This window comes from Rana temporaria, chromosome 9 (genome assembly GCF_905171775.1).
Source record: "Rana temporaria chromosome 9, aRanTem1.1, whole genome shotgun sequence".
In the NCBI taxonomy this organism is placed as follows: domain Eukaryota; kingdom Metazoa; phylum Chordata; class Amphibia; order Anura; family Ranidae; genus Rana; species Rana temporaria.
In genome coordinates this window covers 135437495-135463284 of record NC_053497.1, presented here as the reverse complement: position 1 = coordinate 135463284, position 25790 = coordinate 135437495, and the positions used below count along the sequence as shown (strand labels likewise).

Below are 25790 nucleotides of genomic sequence, written 5' to 3'. Positions count from 1 at the left end.
GGTTTGCCATTAGCATCTTTACCACAGGCGGTAAGAACTATTTTGCGGCAGTTAGTTATATTAGCAGCTCCTTCTTTTAACACAATATCCAAGCACTGATCGAGGTACTTAGACACCAAATGACAGTTGCATGCTAATTAGCCATGATTGGTCAGTTTAGTAACTTACTGGATGCCAGACCTGCTGATGTCAAACTCAATTAGCCTCACATCCTGGAAGTGGTCAGCTGCAGTTACTTGCTGGTTGGACACCAATGGAGCTTGGAATGGGTGCAATTCTGTTGGAATCTCATGAGCATCAACTTTCTTTAAAATACTGTCCTCTGTTGTCACTTCTTGGTCCAAGAAACGGAGAACAAACTTTGGAGGTAACCTGCAAAAGCAAGAATACATTATACTCTTGGTTTAAAATTCTAAAGTCTAAATAGTTCATATGCTGCTTGTGACCTTACAGGTGACAACATACAAAATCCAATATTACTCTGGGAATTTGGCTCCAATAGCCAACAAGATTATTAAAAAGGTGAGAGAATTCTGGAAAATAATACATGAGATATATGAAAAAGTATCAGGAATAGAAAGGAATTTAAATATAGATATCTCATTATATATTATATCAGATATCTAATCAATAATAATATTTTTTGATGTTTACATATCAGTTATAGCAACTGTCTTTTCTTTAATTCATCTACCCTATCACACAGCGCAGCACGACTTATTTATTACAATAGATATCTCATTGTTATCCCGGATGCCAGAATCAATAAAAAGTATTAAGAAGGATATCTTTCACCATATGACATCAGCAGCTAAAATAATAATAGCTTCGTAATTGGAGAAAAAATAAAAGCCCCAACATTGCAGATTGGATATGTGATGTGAATGAAATACAATATATCGAAAGACAGATAAGAGAAGAAGGATATATAAATAATCAGATGCCAGAATTATGGCAAAAATTGGATGAATTTCGGCTCTCAAATAGAATGAATGAATATTTATAAATGGAAAAATCAGGAAGAATTTGAAGGTTTCAAAAAGGTATCGAAAGGGAGAGATTAGAGAGGGTTGTTTTTTTTTTTGGTGTGGTTGATGGTGATGAATGTGAGATAGGATGAATGAGAAGGTACGATAGTAGAATATATGGAGGTATTTATGGTGAAGATTTATTTTATAAAGGTGGTTTATAGGCATTGATCAGATTCTGTATATTGGAAAAATAGGAAGGAATAGATATATACTGAGTGGAGTGGTACTACAGTGCTACTACTAGATAATGAGCAGGAAAATAGATATATACTGTGACAGAATCTTGAATAAATTTAAATGTTTTTGTATTTAAGAAAATAACCAATATAAATAAATTGAAAACAAGATTATTAAACCCATTTCTAATTTACAGTTCAGTTACAATTCAACTGACAGCAGCCTTAGGCCCCGTACACACGAGAGGATTTATCCGCAGATACGGTCCAGCGGACCGTTTCCACGGATAAATCCTCTCAAAGATTTCCGCAGATTTCTATGCGATGGAGTGTACACACCATCGCATTGAAATCCGCGCGGAAATCCTCTGGCGATGACGTGTCGCGCCGTCGCCGCGATTATGACGCGGCGACGGGCGCGACGCTGTCATATAAGGAATTCCACGCATGCGTCAAATCATTACGACGCGTGCGGGGAATCCCTTTGGACGAATGGATCCGGTAAGTCTGTACAGACGAGCGGATCCATCCGTTGGAATGGATTCCAGCAGATGGATTTGTTGTGCATCACAGCAAATATCCGATCTGCTGGAATCCATCCCAGAGGAGATTTCTCCGCGGAAACAGATCCGCTGGCGTGTACACACCATAGGATCTATCCGCAGAAACCCATTTGCTGGGATTTATCTGCGGATGGATTCTATCGTGTGTACGGGGCCTTACTCTACAGACCACCTAATTATTTCTAGAGAAATTGCATCATTTGTTTTTATCCTTAATTTTGTTTATATTTTATATCTAAATTAAATAAAAAGATGTTTGAAAAAAAAAATATTCTCTATGCTTGCCCTTAGATACATATACAGTAAAACTTTGGATTGCAAGCATTATTAGTTCCAGAAACATGTTTGTAATCCAAAGCACTTGTACATCAAAGTGAATTTCCCCATAAGAAATAATAGAAACTCAGATAATTTGTTCCACAACCATTTATTCATAGGTCCTTCAGTTTATTGTCCATATAAAACGATTATAGCAATGTGATTGGTTGTTGTGTAACCATAAAATGTCCATCCACAAATGGAAGCCTCCATGAAGGGATTAGAAGCAAAATCCAACAGAATCTACAGAGTATAAAAGAGAAGAGAGGCGCCTCTAAGTGTAGCAATAAGATGCTAAATGTTGTACCTTCAATAAATGTAACCATATTGCTACACTTAGAGGCGCCTCTCTTCTTTTTTATACTCAGTTGTGACATGATGCTACTCTTATATCAAGACATCGCTTGTATATCAAATCAAAATGTATTAAAAAAATTTGCCTGTCTTGCAAAACGCTCTTTAACCAAGTTACTCTCAAACCAAGGTTGTACTGTACTGTATGCTAGCAATGATGATATTTGAACTCTATGCAATGCCCCAACCCACCACCAGACACCCCAGTAAATCTTTCAATACATCCAGGTAGCTGTGAACACATGACACTCCCCACCATCACTCTCCAATTCGGCACCTAATGCTGCGTACACACGGTCGTTTTTTGTGATGAAAAAAAACCAAAATTTTTGAAAACGTCATTTAAAATGACAGTGTGTGGGGAAAACGTTGTTTTATGTCTTCTGAAAAACAACAAAAAAAAAAAAAATTCGAACATGCTTGAATTTTTTGTGTCGTTTTTCAAAACCTCGTTTTTTGTGTCATTTAAAATGATAGTGTGTGGGCAAAACGACGTTTAAAACAACGTTTTTAAACCCGCGCATGCTCAGAAGTAAGTTATGAAGCGAGTTTGAAGGGAACAGAGTGCCGTCGTACGTGCTGAACGTAACCGCGCTTTGCTAGAGCATTTGGAAAAAAACGATGGTGTGTATGCTCCATCGTTTTTGAAAATGAAGTTTGAAAAACGAAGTCATCATCAAGGCAAAACAACAAAAATCTGCCCCTGAATTCAACACAATCCTATGAAGAATACCCAGCAGATCCGATTCATATCCTACAATAGAAATTCCCCTGCCTGGTGGAACTGACCTGATATCTTCACTGATTAGGCTGAGGCCAGGAGGTAAGGGGTACAGAGAGAGGACCTTATTCCACAGATTTTTCAGCCATGGATCCACAGCAGCATCTGGACTATAGAAGAAAGCAGTCACAAAGTATCAAGTCATAATAATCACACCGATTTTGACATCAAGTTTCAGGGTGTCATTGTTCTGGGATCCCCATGTGTCAGTGTGTCAATGTTCTGGGACTACAAGTGCTATGTGTCATTGTTCTGGGACCCCCATGTGTCAGCGCGTCAATGTTCTGGGACTACAAGTGCTAGGTGTCATTGTTCTGGGATCCCAAATGTCAGGAAGTCACGACCATCAACTGTAATTGTGTTCATATTCTCGAAACCTACATGTAACATTTTTTTGGGACACCCAAGGGTCAGTGTGCCATTGTTCTGGGACCTCCAAGCATCAGTTTTACATTGTGCTGCCCTCAAGTGTCAGTGTGTCACCCTTCTGCAACCTTCAAGTATTTCTGTCACCAAACGTGTCATCATTTTGAGATTTCAACTACAACTGTATTATTAACTTTGGGTCATCAAACGCTAATAGTACTTAGGATATCCTAAACCTTAAGGCATGCTAAAGTGTCCTAAAGTAGTATTTTGCACACCTTAAGGCCGTTGTTCTGGAACTCCAAAGTAAGCATGCCATTGTTCCTTCCCCCAAGGACAGATCACAGCATATATAACCCAGCGTCTGATAATTACCCCAGATCATGCTGGTCATCTCCTAAAGCAGGTGAGAGAATTGGGTTAGCACCCAGCTGGAGAAGCCGCTTGTGTAGTTTCTTGGCGATAAAGTTGAACCTGGTGTATTATGAAATGGTATAAATATTAAATTTTGACAAGGGACAAACAATGCCAACATCAGATCTTCTACTGGTTTCTACAGGACCTCAATTCTTATAGGAACTTGTATTTTTAACTCTTTAAGACAAAGCAAGAAAAACGAAATAAACCCAAACTCTGTACCAGTAACCAGCCATACTGTTGACCCATTCTTGGAAATATAATTGAATATGTTTAAATTCTGAAAAACACTTTACATATACCAGCAATTGATTGCAAGCACTGGGGGGGGGGGGGTTTCAATAAAGCTGCCGTGCCAATGTATTGTGCCCAATTCAAAAAACATCTGTAACAGTTTTGGTTCTGAAAGGGACAAATTCAGGTACCGGTAGTTCTAATTTGCTGCACTTTACATTGTGGCGCAACAGCTGCACCAAATCCAAAATAGAACACTCAGTTTGTATCTTACAAAAGTGGAGCTAATTAAAGTGTTATACTTGCCTTTTCTGTGCAGTGGTTTTACCCAGAGCAGCCCAAATGCCCCCACAGCAAGCAGCTTGCTATCGGGGGACCCGAGCCGCTGCTCTGTGTGTCCATTCAGACACAAAGCCGCAGCTCGGGCCTACTACCTCTCTCTCCTCATTGGTTCACTGGCTTTGATTGACAGCAGCAGGAGCCAATGGTGCCCATTGCTGTCTCAGCCAATGAGGAGGGAGGGTCCTTTGACTTCATGGCTCTCATGCAACATGGCTGGATCAAGATGGGGCTCAGGCAAGTATTGGGGAGGGGGGCTGCTACACACAGAAGGTTTTTTATCTTAATGCATAGAATGCATTAGGTTAAAAAACCTTTTGTCTTTAGAACCTCTTTAAAGGCCAACTTTCTTTTTGGGGTACAGAGACAGATTTTGCAAAAGTGTCTTACATATGTTCTAACAGTGGTGCAGCATGCACCAAAATCCAAGAACAAGTTGCAGACAGGTACATCAATTCGGCGCACACTGCGCCACTTTATCTGTGCCTGTCTTTATGAATTTCAGGGACTGTCCTTTGGTACAGCACCGCTGGATGGGGGGGACAAGGATGAAAGGGCTAGGTGACTGTTTAGTGATGTAGCCTCCAGCTACAAGACTACAACATCCTGGAATCTGTTAGGTCCATGCCATTCTGGGGGGAAGAGATGTGGGTGGTGAGAGGAAGTTGATGGGACAGCAGAAAACATTCCTGTTACTGCTTTTTATTACTTCTGGGTGGACCTGAGAGCCCAGCAGCTTGGTTTAGAGGTCAATCGCCAAGCATGGGGCACGACAGGGTAAAAAAAAAAAGCACTACACAGTGCTGACTGTCATGCCACTGCCCATCTTTTATCACACACAAAGTCCTGATCTGTTGTGGTTCTAAAATGGGTCAGTCCTGAGACGGTATTACAGCTGTGAAGTTTTTGGGGTACCTACAGCATTGTAAAAATGATCACAATATATTTTAGCTATTATGGACCTTCCACTTTACAGCTAAGCTGTCTTTTTGTACCAGGAGTTCAGCATTAAACTGGTTGTAAAGGATTTTTGTTATTTTACTGCAGTCTATGCAGCAAGGTAAAAAAAAACTTCTGCATGCAGATCCCCCCGCAGCCCCCCTTTAATTAATTTGCGCTGGCTCCTGCCAGACCTTTAAAGGGGTTGTAAAGGTTTGTTTTTTATTTTCTAAATAGGTTCCTTTAAGCTAGTGCATTGTTGGTTAACTTACCATTTCCTTCAATTTCCCTTCTAAATGTTTTTTTTCTTTGTCTGAATTTCCCACTTCCTGTTCCTCCTCAGTAATCTGTTCTGGCTGACTAACCCCCCAGCCAGAACGGCTCGGGTGATGGGGGCAAGCTTACTGAGAAGAAACAGGAAGTGAGAAATTCAGACAAAGAAATAAAATACATTTAGAAGGGAAATGGAAGCAAAAGGTAAGTGAACCAACAATGCATTAGCTTAAAGGAACCCATTTAGAAAATAAAAAACAAACCTTTACAACCCCTTTAAGGGTTTTGGCATTCCGGGATGTGGGGTTTGTGTCCATGTGACCGCCGTCATTGGCTGTAACATGATCAGAAAACTCCTGATGGTAAGAAGCGATCAGGAGTTTTTCTTGAGCCGCCGATCACAGCTCGATCAGTGCTAATGCATGCAAATATGCAGGGCTAAGGCCCGGCCACTGAGAGGCGACATAGTTTTGTGTGCTCGACGATTAGGGGTTAAATACATACCTCAGCCTGATCTCGATCCAGTGATGTGCACGAGAGCAGAGGTTCTCTCAGCTCTCCCCCTCCTCATTGGCTCAAATACAGCAGCGGGAGTCAATCACAGCCAGTGAAGAGGGAGCAGGAAGTGGGACCAAGTCCCACTCTGTGTGTCTTATGGACACACAGAGCGGGGTTCGGGAGCAAGCAAGCACCAATGCCCCCATAGCAAGTGGCTTGCTATAAGGGCACACAGCAAGAGGGAGGAGCCAGGAGTGTTGGTGGGGGACCCCAGAGAATCGGGGCTGCTCTGTGCAAAACCACTGCGCAGAGCATGCAAGTGTTTCATGTTTGTTATTTCGAATTTTTATTTTTTTTTATCTTTAATTGTTTTTATTTTTACAATCACTTGAACTATTGGCACGTATAAAACCTGCAATCTTACTTTGGATAGGAAGAATCTCCAAGACCCAGAACAGCATAATCCATCCGACATAGGGAATTCTGAGGAAGATTTCTACGGAAAATAAACCTCCAGAAGTTCTGAAATGAGACGGCTGATAAGATATCAAAAGATTGGCACCAACAGGTTTCATAGTAACTTAAAGTTTCCTCTCCTTTCATACATTATTGCCATATTGTAAAGCAAAGCCATGTCACTTTTAGGTTGGCTGGACAAAACACACCATGGCCCAATGTTCAGCTCTGTAGCTGAGACAGGTGTGCAGTCACAGACACATAGCAGGAGATTTACTAAACCAAGAGGGTGCAAAATCTGGTGCAGTTCTGCATAGAAACCAGTCAGCTTTGTTCAATTAGAACTTCAGCTTATTCAATTAGACTTTAGCAATAAAACCTGGAAGCCGATTGGTTTCTATGCAGAACTGCACCAGCTTTTGCACCCTTCCCTTTTAGTAAATAACCCCCTATAGAAGCTGATTTATTAAAAAAAAAAAGAGGCTGTTTAAGGGGAACACACATTTTAGTATTCAAAGCAAATATTCAATCATGCTTGAGGGGAATTCAATTAAGAGTTTTTTCTAGGACATGATTGATTTATTGCAGCGAACACAGCTTCACCCTATTTACCAAGTTCAGGTAAAGTTTATTTTGCCAAGTGAACAACCTTTACTGCTTTTATAAATAACCTTGTGTTAAAGGCAGTGGGTACTGGAAATCGCATTTTAACCACTTTAGCCCCGGACCATTTGGCTGGCCAAAGACCAGGCCACTTTTTGCAATTCGCCACTGCGTCGCTTTAACTGACAATTGCGCGGTCGTGCGACATGGCTCACAAACAGAATTGACATCCTTTTTTTCCCCACAAATAGAGATTTCTTTTTGGTGGTATTTGATTGTGTTTTTTATTTTTTGCGCTATAAACAAAAATAGAGCAACAATTTTGAAAAAAAAAAAAAAAAAGGCAATATTTTTTACTTTTTGCTATAATAAATATCCCCCCAAAAATATATATATTAAAAAACAATTTTCTTCCTCAGTTTAGGCCGATACGTATTCTTCTACATACTTTTGGTAAAAAAAAAAAAAAAAAAAAATCGGAATAAGCTTTTATCGATTGGTTTGCGCAAAAGTTATAGCGTCTACAAAATAGGGGATAGTTTTATGGCATTTTTATTAATAATTTAATTTTTTTACTAGTAATGGCGGCGATCTGCGATTTTTATTGGTACTGCGACATTATGGCGGACACATCGGACACTTTTGACACATTTTTGGGACCATTGGCATTTTTACAGCGATCAGTGCTATAAAAATGCACTGATTACTGTAATGTCGCTGGCAGAAAAGGGGTTAACATTAGGGGCAATCGAGGGGTTAATTTTGTTAATTTTGTTCCCTAAAGTGTGTTCTAACTAAAGGATGGATGGGACTGACTAGGGAAAATGACAGATCGTATGTTCAAACAAAGTATGAACAGCGATCTGTCATTTTTCCCCCTGGTTCTCGCTCTGTCACGAGCGATCGCGGGTGCCCGGCTCATTTTGCTTAAAAATGTGTTTGATTGAAAGAGTAACTGGACCAAATTGTGTTTTGTTATGTCTGGAGTTCAGCTTAAAAAGGTTTCCAATGACTTCTAGTTTAACCTCTTGCCGATCATCCCACGTAAAAGTACTGCCGGGCGGTGGCTCCTACAGACGAAATTACATACCTGTACGTTATCTTTACTTACAGATTTGCGGTGCGCACCATCTGCAACCAGCTCCTGCTATGACTGGACACAACGGGAGCCAATCAGTGGGTCCAGCTGACCCGAAGTCTGCCGGGACCCGCCAATCCTTCACGTCAGAGGCAGAACGGCAGTCTGCCTATGTAAACAAGGAAGATCGCCATTCTGTGACAAGGGAAGACAGAGATCCTGTCCATGGCTCTCTGCCTTCCCACAGTACAAGCACCCCAACACAGTTAGTAAGCACTCCCTAGGGACACATTTAACCCTTTGATCGCCCCCTGATGGTAACCCCCTCCCTGCAAGTGTCATTAGTCGAGTGACAGCGAATATTTTTAGCAACGATCACTGTATTGGTGTCACTGGTCACCAAATAGGTCACTTTGTGTAAGATTTGTTCGCCGCAATGTCGCAGTCCCCCTATAAGTCACTGATTGCCGTCATTACTAGTATAAAAAAAAAAAAAAAAGTTCCATACAAATATCCCATATTTTGTAGACACTATAACTTTTGCGCAAAACCAATCATATATATATATATATATATATATATATATATATATATATATACACACACACACATACACACACACAGTCATATATATATATATATATATATATATGGATTTTTATTTATTTTTTTACCAAAATAAGGAGCAGAATACACATTGGCCTAAACCGATCAAGAATTTATATAATTTAAATATTTATAAAATATTTGTGGTAAAAATTGTCACTTAAAGTAACGCAGTGCCGTATCGCATAAAACTGCCTGGTCATAAGGGGGGGGGGGATTTTTTAAACCATCCAGTGGTTAAAATAATGTGTTTTTTTTTTTTTGGGATATACCATCAAGACACTTACCCTCATATTATCTGGTGGGTCACCTTGCCCTGTTGTTGCACAAACAAAGATGACAAGTGTTTCATGAATGAGATTTACCTGCAGAAAATGATAAGTAAATCATTGCAAGAAAAAATTAATAAATAGGAAAATATCGGAGATAAATAAGACATATTGAAGCATTAAAAAAAAAAAAAAAGCAGCAGGAGAAAGGAAAGCCGTGCAAGGTTACATTTTGACCTGCCCCTCACAACAAATTGCGATGCCTATTTTTTTTTCTGCTTCCAACACATCAACTTCAGGGGCAACCTATTCACTTGCTGCCTAATATATCCCACCAAATTTCAGATGTCATTGTAATGAGATGATCAATTTTATTAACTTAACCTGACAGTGGTCATAAAGGTATGACTGATCGGTGTGTGTGTATATATATATATATATATATATATATATATATATATATATATATATATATATATATATATATATATACACACACACACACACACACACACACACACACACACATACACACACCGATCAGTCATACCTTTATGACCACTGTCAGGTTAAGTTAATAAAATTGATCATCTCATTACAATGACATCTGGAATTTGGTGGGATATATTAGGCAGCAAGTGAATAGGTTGCCCCTGAAGTTGATGTGTTGGAAGCAGAAAAAAAAAGGCATCGCAATTTGTTGTGTATGTTGCAGTGTAGCTGCAGACCCATCAGAGTGCCCATGCAGATCTATGTCCACACCAAAAGCACCTGGAAATAAGTATTAGAAGTGGACCACAGAGCAATGGAAGGTGACCTGTTCTGATGAATCACATTTTCTTTTACATCACGTGGATGGCTGAGTGCGTGTGTGTCCTTTACCTGGGGAAGAGATGGCACCAGGATGCAGTATGGGAAGAAGGCAAGCTGGATGCTTTGGGCAACGTTCTGCTGGGAAATCTTGTGTCCTGCCATTCATGTGGATGTTACTTTGACATGTACCACCTTCCTAAACATTGTTGTTGACCAAGTACACCCCATCATGGAAACAGTGTTCCCTATAGGCAGTGGCCTCCTTCAGCAATATAATGTGCCATGCCACACTGCAAAAATTATTCAAGAATGATTTTAGGAATACACTGGGGGTTATTCAGGAAAGGCAAATCCACTTTGCACTACAAGTGCACTTGGAAGTGCAGTCACTGTAAATCTGAGGGCAAGATCTGAAATGAGGGGAAGCTCTGCTGATTTTATCATCCAATCATGTGCAAGCTAAAATGCTTTTTTTTTTTCCTGCATGTCCCCCTCAGATCTCCAGCGACTGCACTTACAAGTGGATTTGCCTTTCGTAAATAACCCCAATGATTTTGAGGTTTTGACTTGGCCTTCACATTCTCCAAATCTCAATTAAATCTGTGGGATGTGCCGGGAAAACAAGCGAATGCTCACAAATTACAGGATCTGCTATTGACAGATTGCTGCTAGAGACTAGGGATGAGCTCCGGTGCGTTCGCACAGTCCAAGTGCAGAGCCCGCCAGGAAGTCGGCACAGCGATGCGCTAATCACAGGCAGGGAGACATTGTCCCGGTGCAGAGATCGGGAAATGTCTCCCTGCCTGTGATTAGCGCTGTGCCGACTTCCTGGCGGGCTCTGCACATGGAGTGTGCGAACACACCAGAGCTCACCCTTACTAGAGACTAGAGGTCGACCGATATATCGGCAGGCCGATATATATCAGCCGATATTTGGCCGTTTGAAAAAAAAATCGGCATTGCCCGATTTTTATCCAAATTAGGCCGATATTTTACATGGCCGCTAGCGGTGCCACGGATCCGGAGCTAGGCCGAAGCCGTGGCCTTTCCTGATGCGGTGACCGCGGCGGCCTTCAGCGGTCACAGCATCAAGAAAGGCCGCGGCTTCGGCCTAGCTCCGGAGCAGCAGCCATCTTGGTACACCCAGCGCGGCGGCCCTCCTCTCTGTTTACACCCACAGAGGAGGAGGGGCCTGCGCTCGTGGGACACACACCGCTCTCTGGTGTCTGTACTACGGGAGGCAGGGGGGGTGTCTATACTGGAGGGAGAGGGGGTCTGACACCATTTTTTTTTGTGCCAGTGCCACTTGCCATCCAGTGCCAATACCAGTGCCAATTAGTGCCACCTTCCATCCAGTGCCACCTGCCAGTGCCAACTAAAGCCATCAGTGCCACCTGCTAATGCCAACCAGTGCCATCTGCCAGTGCTTACTATTGCCATTCAGTGCCACCTACCAGTCAGTGCCACCTGACAGTGCCACGTGCCAATTAGTGCCATCTGCCAATCAGTGCCTTCTGCTAGTGCCATTGTCCAGTGCCAATTAGTGCCATGAGCCAGTGCCACCAAAAAAAAAAAAAAATTGGCCTAAAATATCGGCATCATATATCGGCCGCCCAGATTTCTAAATATCGGCATCGGCCAGAGAAAAACCCATATCGGCCGACCTCTACTAGAGACCCCAATGTGAAATTTAATAGGATTGCACAAAGAACCAATTTGTTGTCCAGAATGTTTTGGCCGGCCATAGCCAATCACAAGACTGACTGATCTTTGTGATGGTGGAAACCCTCAAAACCTGGGCGAACCTTCACAGACTAACCACCATATCACCTTGTATTACAGAATTCGCTGTTGAACAGAAAAATGTTTGTTGCAAGAAGTAACCGGTGTCAATCACAGAGCACAGTAAAAGCACTGATCTATAGTATTCCATGTGGAATGTTTTTGTTTGGACTCCCTTGGCGTGTGATATCAGGGCTGAGATATGGAAGATCATTCTAAGGGACGTGTCCTTGGAAACATTCAGATTTCAGGCACCAAGTTTATGTAACATGTCTACCCCACCAAATATTATCGCAGTACATTCCATTGTAAGGAGGAGGTTCTGCCCCCCTCCCCGGTATGATATCAGGATTCAGCACTAACCACACTGTAGCTATCTAAAGCCTCCACTCTGCAGGCAAAGTGTCTGCGCTGGGCTTCTCTACCAATCCGCTCTGCCATGTCCTCCGCCGTCCCCGTCTGACTTCCAAAGAGTACCAGGATCTTCCTCTCCGCCATCTGAGGTGCCAGGAAATAAGAAACAGTTACAGACAACAGTTATTTATGGTGGGGGGGGGGGGGGGTTCTACTTTAACAAAAAAGATGTATGTCTGCTTCAAGCGTCAAATTATTTTTGTTGGCCCACAAAACTGCAACCTCCCTCCCCCCCCATGTTTTCCTTCTCCCCATTCCAGTTCTCAAGTCTCCCTCTCTCCAATTCCTCTCTAGTGCCCCCTTCACTCTACCCCATCCCATTCTTCTATTGTCACCCTTCCTCCACCTCAGTCTTCTCCCCCCTTCCTCCTGTACCCCTCACCTGTACTCGTGTTTCCCTTTCTCCAGGTTTAATCTCCTCCTGTACCCCACCTTATTCCTCCCTTGTTATACAGCTTCCTTGTAATACAGCTCCCTCGGTCCTCTCCCATTCTCTCCTTGTCCCTTACCTGTCCCCCTGACCCCTCCATGCCGCACACACTCAGTACACCCAGAATGACACTAGCCCCTCCCCCTGCATAGCCGCTGACTTCGCCGTCCGGCGCATAGAGATGACGTAGGGAGCCAGTGATGGCGGAAGTGAGAGGAGCGGAGCGGCTCTGCAGATCGGTGAGAAGGAATATTGCGGTGTAGCCGGAGAACTCCCGTGGTGCTGTCTGTACAGTAATGTGTGGCGGGAGGGTTTCCCTCTGTACAGGCAGCATGTGCTCAGGGTTGGAGGTTTTCCAGAGCTCCCCCTCACCAGTGTATATTCCTCCCCAGCACACATTGGGGGAGATTTACTAATACTGGGGAGTGCAAAATGCGGTGCAGCTCTTCATAGAAACCAATCAGCTTCCAGGTTGTATTGCCAAAGCTTAATTGAACAAGCTGAAGTTAGAAGCTGATTGGCTACCATGCACAGCTGCACCACATTTGGCTTATTCTAGTAAAGCTCCAATCACACTTGTGCGACTTGTCATGCAGCTTTGGACACTTAGTCGCATGGCAAGTCACAACCCCATTGTTATTAATGGCACCTGATCGGTGTGACTTAGAAAAGGTGCCTGCACAAATTTGATGCAAACCTTTAAAGTGGTTGTAAACTCTTTACAACCACTTTAACCTACAGGTAAGCCTAGATTAAGGCTTACCTGTAGGTGCAAGAAATATCTCACAGACCGAAAAGTTTTAGGAGATATTTGCAAAAAATAGCGGCACAGATGTCTATGGCGCATGCCATCGGGCGCACTGAGCGTGCCGCTACTAACGGCATCATGCAGTTAGTGGTGGCTCCCGCGCACATGCACGGGAGTGACGTCATCGCTGCTCCGGCCAGTCACAGCGCCGGAGCAGCGATACCCGGAAGTCAGTCCGGGTATCATGGCGGCGTCGGAGGAGGCGAACGAGGGCCGCTGCGGGGGCTTCGATCTCATGTAAGTAATTTATAATGAGCTAATATGCTATGCATACTAGCTCATTATGCCTTTGTCTTGCAGGTTGTCTTTAATTTTTTTTGGACAGGAGGGTTTACTTCCTCTTTAAAGTGAGCGCCAGAGAGTGTAAATTCGGATCAAAGTCGCAATCCAAATCGTGTGACTTTGGAGTCACACAAGTGCGAATGGAGCCTTAAAGCGGAGGTTCACCCTAAAAAACATCTATGTACCATCCCATCCAGCGTACCTGCGTCAGCTACAGTATGCTTTTTTTTTTTGCGCTGTATTTACCGTTTAATCGTTCGGTTTCTTTTCAGACTGCAGCGGGGAATAGGCGTTCCTATGAAGAGGGGAACATGATTGACATCCAGCTATGGCGCGTCGCGTGTTCCAAAAATAGCCGGACTAGGACTCGGCGCTATACGGCGCCTGCGCACAGACTAGGAGCTGACTGGGCAAGCGCCGTATACAGCCGAGTCCTATTTCGGCTCTTTTCGGAACGCGTGACGCGCCATAGCCGCACGTCAATCATGTTCCCCTCTTCATAGGAACGCCTATTTCCCCGCGGGAGTCTGAAAAGAAACCGAATGATTAAACGGTAAATACAGCGCAAAAAAAAAACATACTGTAGCTGACGCAAATATGCTGGATGGGATGGTACATAGTTATTTTAGGGTGAATCTCCACTTTAAAGCGGAGGTTCACCCTAAAAATCATCTATATACCATTACATCCAACATACTGCCGACATCTACAGTATGCTGGTTTTTATTTTCGCTGTACATACCGTCTTATATTTCTTTTCACCCGGCTCCGAGTTCTCACTCCCGCGGGGAATAGGCGTTCCTGTGAAGAGGCATAGATGATTGACGTGCGGATAAGGCGCGTCACGCGTTCCGAAAATAGACGAGCTAGGACTCGGCGCTATACGGCGCCTGCCGTGTAGAGCTGACTGCGCAGGCACTGTATAAAGCCGAGTCCCAGTTCATCTATTTTCGTGACGCGCCTTATCCGCACGTCAATCATCTACGCATCTTCTTTGAACGCCTACTCCCCGGGGCAGTGAGAACCCAGAAGCCGGGTGAAAAGAACTATAAGAAGGTTTGTACAGCGGAAATAAAAAAAATACCAGCATACTGTAGATGTCAGCAGTATGTTGGATGTAACGGTATATAATTGTTTTAGGGTGAACCTCCGCTTTAACCCTTTCATGCCTATGCCTATGTATGACATTTGGTGTTTACAAGTTAAAATCCATATTTTTGGCTAGAAAATTACTTAGAACCCCCAAACATTATATATATATTTTTAGCAGAGAATCTAGAGAATAAAATGGCGATTGTTGCAATATTTTATGTCATACGGTATTTGTGCGGCGGTGTTTTAAACACAACTTTTTGGGAAAAATTTACTTTCATGAATTTAAAAAAAATGAAAAAGTAAAATTAGCCCAATTTTTTTGCATAATGTGAAAGATGATGTTATGCCGAGTAAATAGATACCAAGCATGACACGCTTTATAATTGCACGCACTCATGGAATGGCGACAAACTACGGTAACTAAAAATCTCCATAGGCGACGCTTTAAACTTTTTTTACGGTTACCAGGTTAGAGTTACAGAGTAGGCCTAATGCTATAATTATTGCTCTCGCTCTTACGATCGCGGCGATACCTCACATGTGTTATTTGAACACCGTTTTCATATGCGGGCGCGACTTCCGTATGCGCTTTCTTTGCTGCGCAAGCTCGCGGGGAGGGGGGCGCTTTAAAAAATTTTTTTTTTGTTTTCTTATTTATTTATTTATTTATTTTTTCTAATATTAAATTTTTTTTTTTTGTTTTTTTACATTTTGATCACATTTATTGCTGTCACAAGGAATGTAAACATCCCTTGTGACAGCAATAGGTGGTGACAGGTACTCTTTATGGAGGGATCGGGGGTCTAAAAGACCCCCGAGCCCTCCTTTGCACTTCAAAGTATTCAGATCGCCGAAAACGGCGATTCTGAATACTGTGTATTTTTTTTAAATCCGGCGCCATTGGCATCTGAGAAACCCGGAAGTGACGTCATGACGCCGAGACGCTGGAGGCGCCGGATCGTGGATCGGGTCTCCCGGTGGGACGGGAGGCCCGGTCAGGGCGGCGGGAGGGGGGGGGGATGTCCCCTCCCGCTCCTCCGGCATAACAACCGAGCGGCTTTTAGCCGCATCGGTTGTTATGTTTGGAAAGCCGATCGCCCGCTCTAAACAACGGTACCGGGATGATGCCTGCGGCTGCAGGCATCATCCCGGTATAACCCCTGAAAGCCGAGGACGCATATATGCGTTCCGTGGGCGTGAAAGGGTTAAGCCATATACACACGATCGGATTTTCCGAAGGGAATTGTGTGATGACAGGCTGTTGGTGTAAAATCTGACTGTTTGTACGCTCCATCGGACAATTGGTGTCGGGTTTTCCACGGACAAATGTTGGATGGCATGTAGAGCTGAACTATTAATCGTTAAAAAATCGCGATCTCGATTGAACCCCCATCATGATCTCTATTGCAGAGTTTCCCGATTCTTTCATGTAACAAGTGTAGAGACTTCTCTGCTCACTCTTTTAACAACGTTGTCTGTGCTAGAAGATAAGTAGAAACATTGTAACTCTTCCTTCTTAGATCTATGGGATAAAACTTCTGTGTGTAAATGCAGGAAGCGGAGATCCGCCTAAAAAAAAATATTAATATACTGCAGCTGCTGACTTTTAATAAATGAAAACGTACCTGTCCAGGGCGCCCGCGATGTCGGTTGTCGAAGCCGAACAATCGCTCGTCTCTCTGCTGCCCCCGCCGCCAACCTCGGTGAGGGAATCGGGAAGTGAAGCGTTGTGGCTTCATATCCCGATTCCCTACTGCGCATGTGTGAGTCGCGCTGCGCATCCTCACTGGTGGGGGGGGGAGTGACGTAGACCCCTGTAGATTCTGCAGGTTCTATGACCGGAAGTGGGTGCAAATACCTGTATTATACAGATATCTGCACCCCCCTCGCCCCTGAAAGTTGCCAAATGTGACACCGGAAAGGGGGAGTGTTCCGAAAAGCGGAGGTTCCATATTGTGTGGACCTCCACTTTGAACACACTTTGAAATAAAATAGAAAAAGTAACACCTGCAAGATTTTCAGCAATTTTTTTATTTTTATTTTTTTATTGTGACTGCGACATGGCGGACACATCGGACACTTTTGATGCCATTTGGGACCATTGTCATTGATACAGAAATCGGTGCTAAAAAAAGTACAATGATTACTGTAAAAATTACACTGGCAGTGACGGGGTTAACCAGTAGGGGGCACTGAAGGGGTTAAGTGTGTCCTAGGGAGTGCTTCTAACTGTAGGGGGAATGGACTGTGCGTGACATGACATGACACTGATCACCGCTCCCGATTACAGGAAGCTGTGATCAGTGTCCTGTCATTAGGAAGAATGGGGAAATGCTTGTTTACATCAGCATTTCCTGTTCTACCTCACCGTGAGACAATCGCAGGTATCCCCGTGGACTCGCGGAGCTCATGGCGGGCGCGCGCCCACAATGCTGCATCTTAACCACTTGCTTAATGGGCACTTAAACCCCCCTCCTGCCCAGACCAATTTTCAGCTTTCAGCAATGACGCACTTTGAATGTCAATTGCGCGGTCATACAACGCTGTACCCAAATGACATTTTTATTTTTTTTCCCCACAAATAGAGCTTTCTTTTGGTGGTATTTGATCACCTCTGTGGTTTTTATTTTTTGTTAAAAAAAGATTTAAATACAATTTTTTTTTTTATATTATATTTTTTTGTTATATTTTGTTATAACATTTTGCAAATGGGTAATTTTTCTCTTTCATTGATATACACTGATAAGGCACCACTGGTGGGCACTGATAGGCACCACTTAGAGGTGATACTGAGAGGTGGCACTGAAGGGCATTGATAGGTGGCACTGGTGGGCACTAAGGCCTCGTACACACGATAGGATAACCAGAGGACAACGGTCTGAAGGACCGTTTTCATCAGTCCAAACCGATCGTGTGTGGGCCCCATAGGTTATTTAACCTTAGGTTAAAAAAATGAGAACTTGCTTTAAAATTTAACCTATGGACTAGTAACCGAAAACCGAACGTTCGTATGGAAATCCATCGGTTAAAAATCCATGCATGCTCAGAATCAAGTCGACGCATGCTTGGAAGCATTGAACTTCGTTTTTTTCAGCACGTCGTTGTGTTTTATGTCACCGCGTTCTGACACAATCGTTTTTTTAACTGGTGGTGTGTAGGCACGACGGACCATCAGTCGGCTTCATAGGTTAACCTAGGACAACAGTCCTTCAGACCGTTGTCCTCTGGTTAACCTATCGTGTGTACAAGGCATAAGAAGTGGCAGTAACGGGCACTGATAGGCAGCACTGCTAGGTGGCACTGGTGGGCATTGATAGTGGGCACTTGCAGGGGGTACTGGCGGCACAGAGGAGGCCCCTTACTCTGATATGTGATCACCTGAGTCTCAGTGACTCGGGTGATCACAGCGCGCGCCCTGCAGGGGCACGGGGGGTGCGCGAGGGGGAGAACGTCTATTGATGTTCTCCTGGCATTTGGGGTCCGCGCTGTAGCCGTCAAGGGGACATACAGGTACATCAATCTGCCCAGCTGTGCCAATGTGCCGACGTATATCGTTGCGCGTTGGTCTTTAATCGGTTAACTGGGTGTGTTTACTAACTGTATGGGCTGCCTGGGACAACATACAGATCTGTCTTCCATAGCAGAAAGACAGGATCTGTGTGATCACCCCTGTCAGAATAGAGATCTGCCTTGTTTACACAAGATCCCTGTACTGTCACTGCGATTGACTCCCGACGTACATCTACGGCGATTCGCAGGAATGAGCCAACCTGTCGCAGTATAATGACGTCGGCTGGTCGGCAAGCGGTTAAACGCACACTGTCTGGCACAGATGTCAGATTGGGACCAGCGGCTGTGCCCAGACACTCTACTGTTATGGTTTATCTTTGCAGCTTGCTTTGTCACTTCCCACCTATCTGCTTATTGGGCCGGTCCAAGTGTTTCTCAACCTTTTTCAGTCCAGGCACCCTTTTAAAATGATGGACAGTCTCAAGGCGCCCCATTCTAAAATGTAAACGATTTTAATAGTTTTACATAATGCAGCCACATCCACACAAAGTAGGACACCCAACGTTTGATGTCATTTATTCTTCTAAAGCAAATCTACTTTTGCAAACTGGTACTGACTAGTGTCCCAATGTTTCTCTTCTCCCTCAACTTTTCTCCATCACTCAGCTAATGTGACCCCAAAGCTGATGGAGAGGGGCAGAAAAGGGGCATACAAGGATGCTGTGCAGGTGACTGACATCCTCTTTATCAGCTGATGATGCCATTGGACGTAGGGACGCCGGCAGCTAGAAGGTTGTAATGGTTCACAATGAAAACCCGTGTCTTTGTGTAACTAAAAGACAACCCTCATCTGCACGCCGGCTGGTATACACTTTTTGGGCAATTTTTAGGCCTTTTGCCAAGGCGCCCCTGAAGAAACCTCAAGGCACCCTAGTTGAAAAAGGTTGTGTTAGACAATGTCAATTACCTATGACTATGTAGTAGGAAGCGATAAGGCTGAACCAGAAACTAGTACTGTGCAGTGTGGCAGAGGTCTATGACCCATAAGACCAGCTGTGCAGAATTCTTATCCCTTGGCAGGGAAAATAGTTTACATGTTCCCTGAAATGCCCAGAATTGCACCATTTGTGTATTTGTATGTTATATTAGCGGAGATGCTCATATTTGGTTATTGTCTTCTTAGGTTCACCAATGACCTGAACACCAGACTGGCGCTGTATTCCAATGCTGAAGTCAGAGAGGTCGTTTTCCTGATCCAGCGCCATGCTGTTCTCCTTGCGGGAGCTGGTCCAATGGCTGGGGTTTGCCCAGTTTGAGATTTTCATCCACATCTTGGCCTTGCTGATATTCACCGTCCTGCTGGCCATCAAAGTGGATGGGTTGGTCCCCAGCCTAGGGTGGTGGAACGTCTTTATTCCTTTTTTTGCCGCCGATGGACTAAGCACCTATTTCACTTCCATCGTCACCGTGCGGCTGTTCCAGGAAGGAGAGAAGCGCCAGGCTGTCCTGCGCCTCTTCTGGATCCTCACCATTCTCAGCCTCAAGTTTGTCTTTGAAATGCTGTTATGCCAAAAGCTGGTGGAGCAGGCCAAGGAACTGTGGTTTGGACTCATCATGTCTCCCATCTTCATTCTTCTCCAGCTGCTCATGATCCGAGCTTGTAGGGTCAATTAAATGGGAGAAACACAGTTGTATTATATTGTTCCTCCCCTCTAGTACCCTTTCCTGTATGTTTATTTATTAAAACCTTACCTATAGAATCACACTAAATGTGCTTTTTTTTTCTGCTTGTTCACTTAAAATGTAGTAAATGTGAGAGAGAGTTCCCCATAGGAATGAGTGGAGATTGTGGTGGAATAAAGAGGCTGTATAATACAGAGGGGGCCACATTGTCTGGATTTTGACAGGCTGAGTATATGACTTGGGAGAGGGGTGGGCACCACAATAAGTGTTAAATGATAAGTTCACCTTTTTACAAAAAACAATGGGCCAGATTCAGAAAGACTGGCGTATTTTTAGGCGGGTGTAGTGCATCTCATATACGCTACGCCGCCGTAACTTAGAGAGGCGAGTACAGTATTCAGAAAGAACTTGCGCCCTAAGTTACGGCGGTGTAGCGTAAATGGGCCGGCGTAAGCCCGCTTAATTCAAATGATCAAGGCAGTGGGCGTGTTGTATTACAATGAGCCGTGACCCCATGTAAATGAGGGGCCGAACGAACGGCGCATGCCCGCGCATGCTCAAAATCACGTCGCAAATACTCCCTAAGATACGTTGGCTCAATGCTTTGTCGACGTGAACGTAACCTACGCCCATCCCCATTCACGTACGACTTACGCAAACAACGTAAAAATTTGACGCTTTTCCGACGTCCATACCTTAACATGACTTACCCCTGCTTTATGAGGGGTAAACTTACTGACATACGGCGTAGCTAAATCCGACTGGGGCGCAAGTACGTTTCTGAATCAGCGTATCTTGCTCATTTGCATATTCAACGCGGAAATCAACGGAAGTAGCCAGCATAAATATGCACCTAAGATACGACGGCGTAGGAGACTTACGTCGGTCGTATTAAGCCAAAATTCAGGCGTAACTTGTTTTAAGAATACCGCGCAAAGATACGACAGCGCATCTTTTAACTTACGCGGCGTATCAATAGATACGCCGGCGTAAAACGTTCCTGAATCTGGCCCAAAAAATGCACATTTTTTGAAGGTAAACAAATGTGCATTTACAATTTTTTGTTTTAGGGGCCTGGAAAGCATTGCACCAGCGATCAGCAGATCAGGACTCCTGCAGACTGGCACTGTAAGCTGTCATGGGGCAGGCAGTTTTGCACTGACAGGAAGAAACAATGACCTACCAGAGCGTTCCACAACACTGGGGTAGTTCATTGACAACTACAAGTTGATAGCTGCAAATAGGGGTGCAACAAATCAAAAAACTCACGGATCGGATCGATCCTTGGATCAGAGTCACGGATCGGATAATTTTTCGCATCAGTAATCTTGTTACACCCACCGGAGTTTTAGATTTCACAGTTATTTTCAACACAAAATGGAGCTTATATGCTTAAATACAGTATTTGGAAATCCAACGGACTGTTTACATGTTACATTTCTTTTGACTTTACATGCTTGCTAATGTGACAGAACACCTCTGATTTTCACATTTAACTAAATGTGAAAATCAGAGGTGTTCTGTCACATTAGCAAGCATGTAAGGTTTGCTGCTGCTTTTAAAATTTTAACATGTGAACAGTCCGTTGGATTTCCAAATACTGGATTTAACCCCTTCCATACAGGGCATTTTCACCCCCTTCCTGCCAGACCATTTTTTAGTTTTTAGCACTGTTGCACTTTAAATGACAATTGCGCGGTCATGCAACACTGTACCTAAATGAAATATGTGTCCCCCTGGAGCTGTCTGCGGTAGACATGGAGCTACACCGAAGACATGGAGCTACACCTCGGTCAAGAACGCTAGTCGGTACCGCTTATGCTTCGGGAGATACAGGCGTGCAAATTTGGGTGTTTTGGAAGAAACCGCCAGAAAGGTACCCTCCACTCAATGCATTCGCGACCAAGGAACCAAGGGTCACAAACTCACCAAACTTCTGGGTGTTGTAGGGGACATATGGGGGAAGACACCCACCGAGTTTGGGCCCGGTACCACCTCTGGAAGTTTCCGGTATTTGGTAATCCGCACTTTGAAGCGGTATAGCTCAAAAACTGTCTACCACAGACAGCTCCAGGGGGTCTCATTCGATTTCCCCAAGCCTTTCCAACAAAATGAGACCACCCTCAGATTTTTAGGGCCGAAAATCGGTTACCGGTGGCCGGTTGAAAAAGGTGTGTCCTTTCCGGTGCAACTCCGGATCGCCCATAGGTCCTACACTCATCAATAAGCTAGTCGGTACCCTTATGCTTCGGGAGATACAGGCGTGCAAAGTTGGGTGTTTTGGAAGAAACCACCAGAAAGGTACCCTCCACTCAATGCATTCGCAACCAAGGAAACCAAGGGTCACAAACTCACAAAACTTCTGGGTGTTGTAGGGGACATATGGGGGAAGACACCCACCGAGTTTGGGCCCGGTACACCTCTGGAAGGCCGTCAATCGCTTCCCAAAGTATGGCCAGTTTGGCAGAGGTTTAACATTGGAGTCTATGGGAAAACACACTCTGCCTTGGAGGCCATATCTCAGCGCCCTTCGATGCTACTGACCCAGGGATTGGCTCTGTCGGTACCGAAGACATGGGGCTACACCTCAGTCAAGAAAGCTAGTCGGTACCCCTTATGCTTCGGGAGATACAGGCGTGCAAAGTTGGGTGTTTTGGAAGAAACCACCAGAAAGGTACCCTCCACTCAATGCATTCGCAACCAAGGAACCAAGGGTCACAAACTCACCAAACTTCTGGGTGTTGTAGGGGACATATGGGGGAAGACACCCACCGAGTTTGGGCCCGGTACCACCTCTGGAAGGCCGTCAATCGCTTCCCAAAGTATGGCCAGTTTGGCAGAGGTTTAACATTGGAGTCTATGGGAAAACACACTCTGCCTTGGAGGCCATATCTCAGCGCCCTTCGATGCTACTGACCCAGGGATTGGCTCTGTCGGTACCGAAGACATGGGGCTACACCTCAGTCAAGAAAGCTAGTCGGTACCCCTTATGCTTCGGGAGATACAGGCGTGCAAAGTTGGGTGTTTTGGAAGAAACCACCAGAAAGGTACCCTCCACTCAATGCATTCGCAACCAAGGAACCAAGGGTCACAAACTCACCAAACTTATGGGTGTTGTAGGGGACATATGGGGGAAGACACCCACCGAGTTTGGGCCCGGTACCACCTCTGGAAGGCCGTCAATCGCTTCCCAAAGTATGGCCAGTTTGGCAGAGGTTTAACATTGGAGTCTATGGGAAAACACACTCTGCCTTGGAGGCCATATCTCAGCGCCCTTCGATGCTACTGACCCAGGGATTGGCTCTGTCGGTACCGAAGACATGGGGCTACACCTCAGTCAAGAAAGCTAGTCGGTACCCCTTATGCTTCGGGAGATACAGGCGTGCAAAGTTGGGTGTTTTGGAAGAAACCACCAGAAAGGTACCCTCCACTCAATGCATTCGCGACCAAGGAACCAAGGGTCACAAACTCACCAAACTTCTGGGTGTTGTAGGGGACATATGGGGGAAGACACCCACCGAGTTTGGGCCCGGTACCACCTCTGGAAGGCCGTCAATCGCTTCCCAAAGTATGGCCAGTTTGGCAGAGGTTTAACATTGGAGTCTATGGGAAAACACACTCTGCCTTGGAGGCCATATCTCAGCGCCCTTCGATGCTACTGACCCAGGGATTAGCTCTGTCGGTACCGAAGACATGGGGCTACACCTCAGTCAAGAAAGCTAGTCGGTACCCCTTATGCTTCGGGGGATACAGGCGTGCAAAGTTGGGTGTTTTGGAAGAAACCACCAGAAAGGTACCCTCCACTCAATGCATTCGCAACCAAGGAACCAAGGGTCACAAACTCACCAAACTTCTGGGTGTTGTAGGGGACATATGGGGGAAGACACCCACCGAGTTTGGGCCCGGTACCACCTCTGGAAGGCCGTCAATCGCTTCCCAAAGTATGGCCAGTTTGGCAGAGGTTTAACATTGGAGTCTATGGGAAAACACACTCTGCCTTGGAGGCCATATCTCAGCGCCCTTCGATGCTACTGACCCAGGGATTGGCTCTGTCGGTACCGAAGACATGGGGCTACACCTCAGTCAAGAAAGCTAGTCGGTACCCCTTATGCTTCGGGAGATACAGGCGTGCAAAGTTGGGTGTTTTGGAAGAAACCACCAGAAAGGTACCCTCCACTCAATGCATTCGCAACCAAGGAACCAAGGGTCACAAACTCACCAAACTTCTGGGTGTTGTAGGGGACATATGGGGGAAGACACCCACCGAGTTTGGGCCCGGTACCACCTCTGGAAGGCCGTCAATCGCTTCCCAAAGTATGGCCAGTTTGGCAGAGGTTTAACATTGGAGTCTATGGGAAAACACACTCTGCCTTGGAGGCCATATCTCAGCGCCCTTCGATGCTACTGACCCAGGGATTGGCTCTGTCGGTACCGAAGACATGGGGCTACACCTCAGTCAAGAAAGCTAGTCGGTACCCCTTATGCTTCGGGAGATACAGGCGTGCAAAGTTGGGTGTTTTGGAAGAAACCACCAGAAAGGTACCCTCCACTCAATGCATTCGCAACCAAGGAACCAAGGGTCACAAACTCACCAAACTTCTGGGTGTTGTAGGGGACATATGGGGGAAGACACCCACCGAGTTTGGGCCCGGTACCACCTCTGGAAGGCCGTCAATCGCTTCCCAAAGTATGGCCAGTTTGGCAGAGGTTTAACATTGGAGTCTATGGGAAAACACACTCTGCCTTGGAGGCCATATCTCAGCGCCCTTCGATGCTACTGACCCAGGGATTGGCTCTGTCGGTACCGAAGACATGGGGCTACACCTCAGTCAAGAAAGCTAGTCGGTACCCCTTATGCTTCGGGAGATACAGGCGTGCAAAGTTGGGTGTTTTGGAAGAAACCACCAGAAAGGTACCCTCCACTCAATGCATTCGCAACCAAGGAACCAAGGGTCACAAACTCACCAAACTTATGGGTGTTGTAGGGGACATATGGGGGAAGACACCCACCGAGTTTGGGCCCGGTACCACCTCTGGAAGGCCGTCAATCGCTTCCCAAAGTATGGCCAGTTTGGCAGAGGTTTAACATTGGAGTCTATGGGAAAACACACTCTGCCTTGGAGGCCATATCTCAGCGCCCTTCGATGCTACTGACCCAGGGATTAGCTCTGTCGGTACCGAAGACATGGGGCTACACCTCAGTCAAGAAAGCTAGTCGGTACCCCTTATGCTTCGGGAGATACAGGCGTGCAAAGTTGGGTGTTTTGGAAGAAACCACCAGAAAGGTACCCTCCACTCAATGCATTCGCAACCAAGGAACCAAGGGTCACAAACTCACCAAACTTATGGGTGTTGTAGGGGACATATGGGGGAAGACACCCACCGAGTTTGGGCCCGGTACCACCTCTGGAAGGCCGTCAATCGCTTCCCAAAGTATGGCCAGTTTGGCAGAGGTTTAACATTGGAGTCTATGGGAAAACACACTCTGCCTTGGAGGCCATATCTCAGCGCCCTTCGATGCTACTGACCCAGGGATTGGCTCTGTCGGTACCGAAGACATGGGGCTACACCTCAGTCAAGAAAGCTAGTCGGTACCCCTTATGCTTCGGGAGATACAGGCGTGCAAAGTTGGGTGTTTTGGAAGAAACCACCAGAAAGGTACCCTCCACTCA

General features: G+C 45.0%; 2 protein-coding genes across 4 annotated transcripts in view; one reads left to right on the top strand and one right to left on the bottom strand.

Moving 5' to 3' along the window:
- The window catches only part of NDOR1 (NADPH dependent diflavin oxidoreductase 1), a 38975-nt gene extending 26074 nt beyond the window's left edge, over nt 1–12901 (bottom strand). The window contains exons 1-7 of one of the 3 annotated variants that reach the window (XM_040324597.1): nt 12820–12901; nt 12260–12394; nt 9320–9397; nt 6714–6811; nt 3965–4063; nt 3232–3333; nt 169–372 (exon numbers count right to left, since the gene is read on the bottom strand). In XM_040324597.1, the coding sequence (XP_040180531.1) occupies nt 169–372; nt 3232–3333; nt 3965–4063; nt 6714–6811; nt 9320–9397; nt 12260–12394; nt 12820–12840 (737 nt within the window). In that variant the 5' untranslated portion in view covers nt 12841–12901. Of the gene's footprint in view, nt 1–168; nt 373–3231; nt 3334–3964; nt 4064–6713; nt 6826–9319; nt 9399–12259; nt 12395–12692; nt 12790–12819 lie in introns of those variants that run through there. The other 2 variants (XM_040324598.1, XM_040324599.1) reach the window with 2 other exon arrangements.
- On the top strand, nt 12894–20200 carry TMEM203 (transmembrane protein 203). The gene is made up of 2 exons (XM_040324600.1): nt 12894–12979; nt 19619–20200. Exon 2 carries the CDS (start codon nt 19699–19701, stop codon nt 20107–20109), a length of 411 nt encoding a protein of 136 aa, XP_040180534.1. The 5' UTR covers nt 12894–12979; nt 19619–19698; the 3' UTR covers nt 20110–20200.
- Nucleotides 20201–25790: the final 5590 nt, after the last annotated feature.